This window comes from Thalassophryne amazonica, chromosome 21 (genome assembly GCF_902500255.1).
Source record: "Thalassophryne amazonica chromosome 21, fThaAma1.1, whole genome shotgun sequence".
In the NCBI taxonomy this organism is placed as follows: Eukaryota; Metazoa; Chordata; class Actinopteri; order Batrachoidiformes; family Batrachoididae; genus Thalassophryne; species Thalassophryne amazonica.
Window position 1 is genome coordinate 7,029,515 of NC_047123.1, and position 11,399 is coordinate 7,040,913.

At 40.3% G+C, this 11,399-nt stretch overlaps 2 protein-coding genes across 2 annotated transcripts in view; one reads left to right on the forward strand and one right to left on the reverse strand.

Moving 5' to 3' along the window:
- The window catches only part of ttc13 (tetratricopeptide repeat domain 13), a 117,861-nt gene extending 116,513 nt beyond the window's left edge, over positions 1-1,348 (reverse strand). Inside the window, exon 1 of the mRNA XM_034162263.1 lies at positions 1,176-1,348. Coding sequence (XP_034018154.1) covers positions 1,176-1,341 — 166 coding nt within the window. The 5' untranslated portion in view covers positions 1,342-1,348. The remainder of the gene's footprint in view (positions 1-1,175) is intronic.
- Positions 1,349-2,309: 961 nt separating this feature from the next.
- LOC117503553 (protein ARV1-like) lies at positions 2,310-11,399 on the forward strand. Its single transcript, XM_034162813.1, has 5 exons — positions 2,310-2,438; positions 4,692-4,811; positions 8,671-8,824; positions 9,428-9,652; positions 11,272-11,399. The coding sequence occupies exons 1-5, from the start codon at positions 2,343-2,345 to the stop codon at positions 11,397-11,399; spliced, it is 723 nt and encodes a 240-aa protein (XP_034018704.1). The 5' UTR covers positions 2,310-2,342.

Sequence of the window (11,399 nt, forward strand, 5' to 3'; positions counted from 1 at the left end):
ATGGATTATATTTAGCATGGACTAACCTTGTACATGTTGTATGTGCACCTTTATGTTTTAACATGTCAATAAAGATTATAACAAATTATATTATATGTATAGTGTAACTATCTGGTAAAATGACAATATTATCAGAAAGGCTATTCCATAAGCAAACAACTCTTTCTAACATTCAGTCCAGATCCATTTACCTCAACAAATAATTCACAGCCTTTAAGTCCACTATACCTTCTTTTCTCAAAGAAATATTACCATATTTCTGAAGAATATGTTGCTTTTGTTTTCCGTTTGTAACTGTTACTAGTTTGGGGGGGCCCTGCGACTTATATGCTGAAAAAAAAAAATCACATTAGTTTTGGCACTGTGATAAACCCTTAATAAAGGAGCAGTCATAATTCTTGACCCACGTACAAACAAAAGTTGGCCTCTAACCACTTTTTGCTATTTTTAACCCAAGAAGTTACCTCCAGCACTGATAAATGATACCAAAATGGACATGCCAAAACCCGCAGTTCCTACAATGACCAATTCAGACTGGCTCCAAAAGTGAGTCATTCCACAGAAGACCCAAAGTTATAAGATGTTGACAGCATGGTGCAAAAAATAAAAAATGATTTTACTCTCCACAGCTAATTTCCCGCACTCATCACAAGTGTTTGTGGGACGGATGTTTATGTAACTCATCAGTATAAGCTACGATAGAAGGGCCAAATAAGGGACAGGTTTGGATCAAGAACCCCTCCTCCTGGAGATCACCTCCTTACATACTTTACAACTCCCCCTGCTCCAGCCAATGCTAATTAACCAAGTCAGGTGTGCACAGCCAATCAAGAGCCACTAAGTACCAGACCTGACCAATCAGCTGTGATTGCTGCAGGTACCGACAGAAAACATGCAGGCTTGATCAACTTTTTAGTATTGATGCACTTTCAAAATAATTTGTTAAAGCAACATTTTGGTCTAACTTAGGTAACAAGGCAAGTGTGTTCTAATACTGAAACAGCAGATTCATGATGTAATTCTGGAATTATGCTTCAAAATTTCGACTCTGCAGCAGTGACTGGGACTTTATGATAGAAATGATTAAATACGGACATTAGCTTCTAAACAGGTTAGCAGCCGCTGCTCGCTGTAGGAGGACGTGGCAAACTAATAGAAGAAGGTTCTTTTTTTACCGCAGTCAGCCGCGTATTCTTCCCAGTCGGACAGCGAACTACATCCTTGTTTGTGGAGCTCATTGTTGAAAAACGTGAGAGTTGAGAAATACTCTGTGGAAAAGACGAGCCGGCACAGACAGAGTGAGAGCGCAGATACAACCACAACCCGGCTGGCAGGAGCCATGTTGGACGACACACCGGAAGCATTGGGCAAACCACGCCCTCTGTGCGCGAGGCAAAAACGCTGTATGCGTAAAGACGATGTTAAACTACATTTCCCATTAAACTAAGCGGCTGGAACGTCAAGTTAAACACAACGTTATATTCCCGCTGTTATTTTTCGAAATTAAGTCAAACCAATTAAGTTTACTAAAATTGCACGAAAATAGGCTTATTATTGTTATTGTTGTTATAATAATAATAATATTAACAGTAGATTTTTTTGTATTTGTAGTACAAATAGTAGTAACATAACATAGTACTGTACTGTACAATAATGTACATCTACTGTCCTTTGAATGAGGTAGACAAAATATACCAAATTTCACATTAAATTATTTTCTGTTAGTTTACCTTGTGACCTGACATTCACACACATTTTGTTCAACTCCTCTGTGATTACAAACATTTGTATCACAGCCCAACTACTGATGGATCTGACTGTATATTATTGATTTCTACATAAATGTTAAAGTGACCTAATAATGGTTTGATGCATTTCCCTTATGCAACAACAGAATAGGCAGTTTATCTGAGTTTGTTTTTTTTATGTATATTATTATTATTATTATTATTATTAAACACAAACTGCTTTTCAAAGAGATAAAATGAGTAACTCATTTAGATAGAGTAGATAGAGATAAGATAGCGTTTACGATGTTAAGTCTCTGGAGTAGAGGTGCTTGTAGGCTCTTAATTTTGTTAGATTGTGTCTTTGTACAGAAAATTGTATAATCTATAAAGTAATCTTCATTTAACAAAATGTAACTGCAATGAGATTATACATTTGACTGTAGTGGAATACAATTATTTTTTGTATTCTTATTAAGTTAAGCTACTTCCCCAAACCCGTGCGAGACCAAAATAGGTCTCGAGTACTCTGCGTACCTTTATTTTGAAGGTGGCACTGAGGAATGCCCATTAAAAACTTCCGCATGCTTTGTTTTCATAATTTAAAGAGGCGACATGGGTAAGTGTGGATTTATGTGTGTGGAATGTGGCGAAAAAGCATTGGAGCTGTACAGAGACTACAGTAACGGCATCTTGAAGATCACCATATGTGTGAGTTAGATTTTTGAACTTAGTTTTTCATAATTCTTCTGTTTTAGTGAGGCTAAGCTATCTTTGTAGCCTGCCTAGTTTGTGTTCACCCTTTATCAAAAAACCCGTCAATTTAGTATCTTTTTAAATTGTGTTTGTAAATGAGCTGTCCTGATGATGGGGAGGCAAAAAAATGTCCTAATAAGTGATCGTGTTGTTATCTCGCAGCTTTCTCCTTCATTCTTTTAGAATCTTCCGTGACGCCTTAAAAGTACCATAACGCCGGTAGATGGCAGTGTTTAGTCATTTGTCTCCTGGAGAATCGAATGTAAATTTATAATTCATTTATTAGTGTGATTTTTTTTTAAGTGAAAATAGTACATAAAAAGCACACATTATGTATAAATAGAAATATAAAAATTGCCAAGAAATATAAAAAATATAAAAATTGTCCAAATTAATTTTTAAAAAATGTCTTGTGAGAGAATAACATGACTTGGTAAATTATTCCATCTATGTATTGACCTGTTTGAAAAACTATACTTCCGGATAAAACGTAGAAAATAGTACATAGAAATGACATTCATTAATTTATTGTCTGCCTCTTATCCGGTTTGGGCCATGGTGACAGCAGATCAAGCAGCTCATCCCACACTTCCCTTAGCCAAGTCCTGTAACTCCTCCTAGGGAATCCCAAGGCAGTCCCAAGCCGTCTGGGAAATATAATCCCTGCAGTGTGTCCTGGGCATCCTCCCAGTTGGATGTGCCTGGAAGACCTCCCTAGGGAAACAACCAGGAAGCATCTTCGCCAAATGCCCCAACCACCTCAGCTGGCTCCTTTTGATGCAAAGAAGCAGCATATATTTGGGCTTCTCACCCTGTCCAGGAGTGTAATCTCAGATACCAAACAGAGGAATCTAATTTCCACCGCTTGTATCCGTGATCTTATTCTTTCAGTCATTACCAACAATTCATGACCATAAGTGAGGATAGGAGCGTACACCAACTGGTGTATGCCTTGCCTTGTGGCTCAGCTCCTTCTTCGCTATGTCTGTTGAGCTCACACTCCAACTTCCCACCACTCATGAACAAGTCCCAGAGATACTTAAACTCCTCCACTTGGAGCAATTGTTCTCCCCTGACCTAGTGTTGGACAGTCCACCCTTTTCTAACAGAAGACCATGGTCTCAGATTTGGAGGTGCTGATTCTCATCCCAGATGCTTCACACATGGCCTCAAACCTGCCTAGTACACATCAGCGGTGACTGCACGATAAAGCCAATAGAATCACATCATCTGCAAAAAGCAGAGATGCAACTCTGAGGTCAGCAAACTGGACACCCTCCAGTCCCTGACTGCACCTTGAAATCCCATCCATGAACATGACAAACAGGACTGGTGACAAGGGGCAGCCCCAGTAGAGCCCAATACCCACTAGGAATAGCTTTTGAGCGAAACTAAGAAATATTCTTGATCAGTATATAAAAATGACAGTTTGATCATACCTAATAAACTCCTGGCCTTGGTAGTTGCCTTTGCAATGTGTTTGGATAAAGACAACTTATTAAAACACCCAGGTCTTTCTCTTCATGAACAACCTCAAGTCACTTTCCATTCATATAATACTGATAAATAGATTCCTGTTACAGACATGTAGGACCTTACATTTGTCTTCACTGAAACCTAATAACCACTCGTTATGGTTAGTCCATACGAGTGGTTATTAGGTTTGGTTATTATTATTATTATTATTAGGTTATTAGGTTCGTATGATTAGCTTTTCTATAATGTTACGTGATCAGTGAGTGACAAGATTGGAGGATATAACTTGGTGTCATCCACAAAATTATGACATTTGTTCAATTCTGACCAAACCACTTTATTCAAGCCTTCTCTCATATTTAATCCATAATAATGGCAAACTGTTTGATTGAAAAGTTATGACCTTAAGTTTGACCTATCAGCATCATCCAAGGTGAGAGGTCATGAGACCAACAGAAAGGTGATATATGATTTTGTACTGCTGTTTAGTAGTAATAATAGGTTTATCTTTAACCAAATCCTTAAAACAGCCATTCTAAATATCTCTTGTATATCAGCAGTGGGCTCAGCTGTTGACCTTGACCTGTGGCTTTGACTTTTAACTGATTTTTCTCAAAAGCAAATCATCTTGTCGTTGACTGATCCTCAGTTATTCTGCCAGTTTTGGTCCAAATCGCACTACGTTTGTAGCGGATGCTTTTGTTGACTGTCTGCCTGTCTGTCTTTCCACAGGAGAGTTGCCAGAAGCCAGTAGACAAGTACATTGAATACGACCTGGTTATCATCCTGATTGATGCCATTTTGTGCAAGACGCAGGCTTACAGGCACATTTTGTTCAACACAACTTTGAATGTAAGTACCGGTAATCTAAATTTTTTTCAGTTTCTTACACATGGCTCAGGTCAGATTTAGGAGCTTGGACCGATGCCGCACAATGCACCTTGTTCAAATGCAATCATTAGTTGAGTTAACATGGTTTTAAAAAGGAATAGTTTGGACCATGTATCATGCTTAGTTATCAGCTTCAGTTAATTCAAAATGCTGCAGCTAGAGTACTGATGGGGACTAGAAGGAGAGAGCATATCTCACCCATATTGGCTTCTCTTCATTGGCTTCCTGTTGTTTCTAGAATAGAATTTAAAATTCTTCTTCTTACTTATAAGGTTTTGAATAATCAGGTCCCATCTTATCTTAGGGACCTCGTAGTACCATATCACCCCAATAGAGCGCTTCGCTCTCAGACTGCAGGCTTACTTGTAGTTCCTAGGGTTTGTAAGAGTAGAATGGGAGGCAGAGCCTTCAGCTTTCAGGCTCCTCTCCTGTGGAACCAGCTCCCAATTCAGATCAGGGAGACAGACACCCTCTCTACTTTTAAGATTAGGCTTAAAACTTTCCTTTTTGCTAAAGCTTATAGTTAGGGCTGGATCAGGTGACCCTGAACCATCCCTTAGTTATGCTGCTATAGACGTAGACTGCTGGGGGGTTCCCATGATGCACTGTTTTTCTCTTTTTGCTCTGTATGCACCACTCTGCATTTAATCATTAGTGATCGATCTCTGCTCCCCTCCACAGCATGTCTTTTTCCTGGTTCTCTCCCTCAGCCCCAACCAGTCCCAGCAGAAGACTGCCCCTCCCTGAGCGTGGTTCTGCTGGAGATTTCTTCCTGTTAAAAGGGAGTTTTTCCTTCCCACTGTAGCCAAGTGCTTGCTCACAGGGGGTCGTTTTGACCGTTGGGGCTTTACATAATTATTGTATGGCCTTGCCTTACAATATAAAGCGCCTTGGGGCATCTGTTTGTTGTGATTTGGCGCTATATAAAAAAAATTGATTGATTGAATTGATTGACATGTCATAGAATCCAATGGACGTTGACATTGTTTGACCTTTACTTTGGAGACCAAGCATTCAACATTCAAGGGAAATCCAAAAGTGCTATTTGATGCTATAAATACACTTGTGTCTCAAACTGCTCCTGCTTTCTCTTTGTCCTATGAGGCAGATAGCAATGATTTTTTAAAAATTCTTTATTACAAAGATTAGAGGCATAAAAGAAAAAATTAATTCACCCTCTTCTTTTGGCTTTGCCCAGACCAAGCTGCTCTGGCGGACCTGGACGTTCTTCGGTCCTGTGTCTTTAGAGGATATTGTGGCTTTATCATGCAAAATGAGTTTGACATCTAGTGTATTTGATGTCCTCCTTTCTAAGCTTTTTGGAAATGTTCTTGACTTAATTGGGCCATGGGTTACCAAAATCTTTTACTTCTCCCTTTCATCCGGTATTTTCCCAGCCTCTTTTAAAAATGCGGTGATAGAACCCAGACTCTAAAAGCCTAACCTGGATCAATCCGAACTTTCGGCCAATATCCAAACTCCCATTTCTATCAAAAATGCTGAAAACGTGGTTGCAAAACAATTGAGATCTTATCTTGAGAAAAAGAACATATATGATAAATTTCAGTCAGGTTTTCGGAAACGCCACTCTACCGAGACTGCACTGCGGAAAATGTCCCACGACATAATGATGTTCTCTGACTCGGGGAGGTGCGCGGTGTTGGTTCTGTTAGACCTGTCCTCCACCTTTGACACGGTCGACCACACCATAATGGTCAACAGGTTGCGAGATTTAGTGGGGATGACGGGCCCTGTGTTGGACTGGTTTATCTCCTACTTGACTGGCAGGAGTTTTAGCATTTCAGTGAACCGTGTTATGTCTGAATCGGTGGATTTACAGTGTGATGTTCCACAAGGCTCAGTGCTAGGGCCACTCCTGTTCCTTTTGGATGTTCTTCCCCTTGGCCAAATAATTCAGCGCTTTAGTGATGTGTTCGCTGATGACATACAATTGTACTCAGAAAACCGAGGCACTTATTATTCAAATCAAATCAAATCAATTTTATTTATATAGCGCCAAATCACAACAACAGTTGCCCCAAGGCGCTTTATATTGCAAGGCAAAAGCCATACAATAATCACAGAAAAACCCCAACGGTCAAAACGACTCCCTATGAGCAAGCACTTGGCGACAGTGAGAAGCAAAAACTCCCTTTTAACAGGAAGAAACCTCCAGCAGAACCAGGCTCAGGGAGGGGCAGTTTTCTGCTGGGACTGGTTGGGGCTGAGGGGAGAGAATCAGGAAGAAGACATGCTGTGGAAGACAGCAGAGATCAATCACTAATGATTAAATGCAGAGTGCAGATTATTGCTCCCAGTAGTGCTATCCCTGACATTAAGCAGCACCTGGGCAACTTGAATTCTTCAGCCAAAGCAAGCCTGCGTAATCTCAGTGTTATCTTTGATGAAGCTGTGCCTCTCTCACAACATTCATGGAGGCTGGTTAAAAACAGTTTTTCCAACTTCGTAATATCACCAAGCTGAGACATATGCTGCTTGAGACAATTATCCATGTGTTTATTTCCTCGCGGTTGGACTACTGTCATAGCTTGTTCACCTGTCTCAACAAGGAGCTGAAATGCTTACAATATGTCCAAAATTCTGCTGCAAGACGTCTGACCTGCAGTAATAGCAGAGCCCACATTACTCCTATTCTAGAGTCTCTTCATTGGCTTCCGGTCTCCTTCAGAATAAACTTTAAACTACTAGTTTTGACATTCAGAGCCCTTCATGGACAGGCTCCTGAATGTCTTGCTGACCTGATCTAGCCCTACACCTCTGCCCGCAGTTTGAGGTCTTCAGGATGTAACTTGCTGTTGATTCCCAAGACCTGCTTCAAAACCCGAGGCGACAGATCTCTTAAAGCCTCAGCGCCTTGTTTCTGGAATGAACTGCCCTTGTCTTTACGCTCTTTGGATTGTGTAGCGATTTTCAAAAGGCAACTCAAGCCTCTCTTTTTTTAAACAGGCTTTCCAAAGCTTTTAGACGGTTGGCACCCTGATGTTTTATTTTTTGTATTGTGATATTTTATCTTGTAAAGGACTTTGTTACCTCTGTCTGTGAAAAGCACTATTTAAATAAATTTACTTACTTACTTTTTACCAAAATTGATGGAACTTTGACTTTTGACCCCTGTACAAACTGAAAGTGACCTTTGTCATCATTCTTGCTGTTTTTACCCCATAACTCCTGAACATTCAGTCATAGATGGTCCAAACTATACCTTTTTGGAATCGTTATGATCAGACAAATAATGTAGTGTAGTTTTCAATTTGATTGAAGTATTTTTAATTTTGACCCCTGTGTAATTCTTCAGTTGACTCCTACCTGGCCGCCTATTGAAAATTCAGGTGTCTAGTTGGTTTTTTCAAGAGTCATATCAACTGTAAGCCAGCACTGTGATTTGTAATCCAATCCATGTTGAGTTTTAGTCCAGAACCTTTTGCAGAGTTATGCACAAGTACAGCCAAGATAAAGAACGTTTGTTCAGCCAAATGGACCAGATTTTTCCTGTGGTTGAGGTATAACATAATGAATGGGTGGCTTTTGTAAATCTGCAATGTCAACAGAGGATTGGTTTTATTTTGCAGTGTTTCTGTTGGAAAAAGCAGAACAGTGATTTCATATAAAACTCAAATATACAGTTGGGATCAACTCTAATCTCCAGACTTGTATACTGTATGTCATCTTGATCACGTAGGTATAGATGTACTGTGTTTTTGTTGGGTACAGTTGTGTCTGAACCAGTTAAAAAAAATCTACCCCTTTGCTAGCGTCTACCGAACACTTAGTTCTGTGTCTTCTCCTCTATGAACTCTAGATCCATTGGAAGCTGTGTGTGTTCTGTCTGCTCTGTGAGGCCTACCTCAGGTGGTCTCTGCTTCATGGCTCCGAGCACAGCAGTGACCCCGCTGACATCATCAGGTACACCAAACAGTGGGAGTTCTACTGCATGTTTGGACTGGCTGCCCTTGGTAAGATAACACGACTAAAGGTCAATTGTACAGACCGTGTTTATATCACTTTAGAGTCAGATTGATGTTTTATAGCGGTGTGTTAGCCTCACTCCCCGACACCAAAAGGCATTCTAGTGGCAAACCCTTGAATTTTAGTTTCCTTGTTGTTGTATAACCAATCTGCCTCCCGTCCCTAAGGTTGTAGGTTCATGCCCAGTGTAGGTTCTATGATCCAGATGGGGTGAGATTTCAGGAAGTGAGTGTAACGATAGCCAACAGGTGCTGTGCAGTAAGTAAAACCTTGCTCCCTGGTGCTAAAAGAATTTCTAGTAGCAGTCCTTAGAACACTTGGGTTTTTGACTCATCGTTAGAACATCGGCCTCCTATATCAGAGTCCGTGAGTCTGCACCTATCACATCTAATGTTAGCAGGAACCGAGCGCCTCCATTGTGAGCAACAGGATTGATAATGTGCTTAAGAAATACATGCTTATATACATGCTAATATTAGCCCTTTAGTGATGCTAACGTTAGCATGAAAATTGGCTAGCATGAGTTGCCTTCCTTAAATACATTGTGTGAATTTTGACGTGACTCTCTGATGCATCTCTTGGTTCTGTAGAGCTGGCGGCGTTCTGCGGCGGTGTGCTGTGTTTCCTTTGGGTCATAGTGCATCATCTGCAGGGTGGAACCCTTGAGTTCCATCTGCTCCTCAGGTCCCTGCTGTTGTCCTGTTACGGCAAAGTCCTCCTTATCCCTGCTGTCATCTGGGAGCATGACTACTCCCCACTGTGTCTGGGCCTCATCAAGCTGTTTGCCCTCAGCTCAAACTCCCAGGCGATTCGAGGTTTGTTTAATGGTCATTTCACTGATTGAAGGTAGATTTTGGAGATTACACTGGTTGTGTAATCATTTGGAAAACAACCACAACACAGAGAACCACAAGGATGGAAAGTAAAAGTGGGTTCATTGCCCAGCAGGAAAAATATAACAGTCTAGAGCAGCAGACTAGTATGCTTGGTCAAAAAACTGGCAATTTTTTTTTCAACAAATTAGTTCAAATCAGTTACAGATCAATCCAAAAACACTGGAACAATAACACGAGAAAGCAGGAAGAATATATGCAATCTGGGGATGAGGGAACGCTTATAAAGATGGGTAAACATTTAAACATGGAAGCGCGGAGACCCGTGAACCTGGAAATAGTACCAGAGAATATTTTCCACATGAGAATATTAGCCAGATAACACAGAGAATAATAATAATAATACTAATAATAACAATAACACACTTAAGATAAAATAATAAACACCAATAGTTAAAATACACAACAGTGCACAGAAATTACAAATTTTTCAAAAAAATCTAATCGGACTTGTGTTTTTCTTGTAGTATTCACACCATTGTGGGACAGCAATCTGTGTCCATTTGCCAATTTGTTCTGTCCAAAACCACATCAAATAACATCCAATATGTTCTCCAATGCACATTTATTTGCCCATCTTGCTTATTTTTTAATTTAAGAATCCTTATGTTAAGAAACAGCACAGGCTGTGGTGTGCACATGTGCTACACTGAGTTTCTGTTAAACTGTGTTGCAAAGTGAATTTCACATACAGGGAAAAAGTAGGACTTCTACTCTGCTGTGATTTACTATACTGTGGAAGGCACAGTAATCTTATCATCACGTGCATGATCGAAATTAGGAGCACGTGTGGTTTTGAGGCTCAGTTTTTCCAGTATATTCAATTTCCAAAGCCTATTCCTGGTGACCACCAAGGCCTCCACTGTTTTTCAAGCTTTGTCATAGAAGTAATAGGTCCAAAATATATTTTGGACCTTCAGGCTTTCAGAATAAAATGACAAAAATATGCTGATGTTTACTTTGAGAAAAGTTGAACGTCCCTCTCAAAGTTTGCAGTTCCCAGTAAAGACCAGGCCATCAATACCATCACCACATTGGTTTTATTGGGAAGCACGTTCAGGAAATATTCCAGTGCACCCTCAACTTTAATTTGGAGTAATCCTGTTAAGAACCCACTCACTTGTAGACGCCAGTAAAATCATAAGCTCATTTTGCAGCACCAACAGGAGGTCAGGTTTTGTTTCCCCTCATCGTCTGTTATAGTATTGACGTTCCAAAACCTTGGAAGTCAAACAGTTTTGTCCCACATTCACAAGCCATTTGATTGCTTCACCAGCAGCTCTAAAAGCATAACCGTGCCATTGTTTTTGGCTCCTTGCTGGTGAACACGGAACAATGAGATTTTGTTGGTGATTTGTGGTCTTGTGATCCGGTGATAACCTTCTTTTATCAGGTTTTTCTTCTTAAACATGCCTTTAAAATCATTGCCACTCTGTGTCTTATTGATTGTTCATTCCAGTTGGCAGGAAAGTCAAGAACTGATGATGGAATTATGTGCACATTCAGAATTTCAGCGATTTTTCTCTCCGTTTCTTCTCCAGTGATTCTGAACAGCAGCAGACGTCTGTCGTTGGTGGCCGTGTTCGTAGGCTTGCTGTCAGAGGACATGTATGGCTCAAGCCTGTCGGACCCTCCCATGGAGCGTTCAGGACGTTTTGACATTGCATGA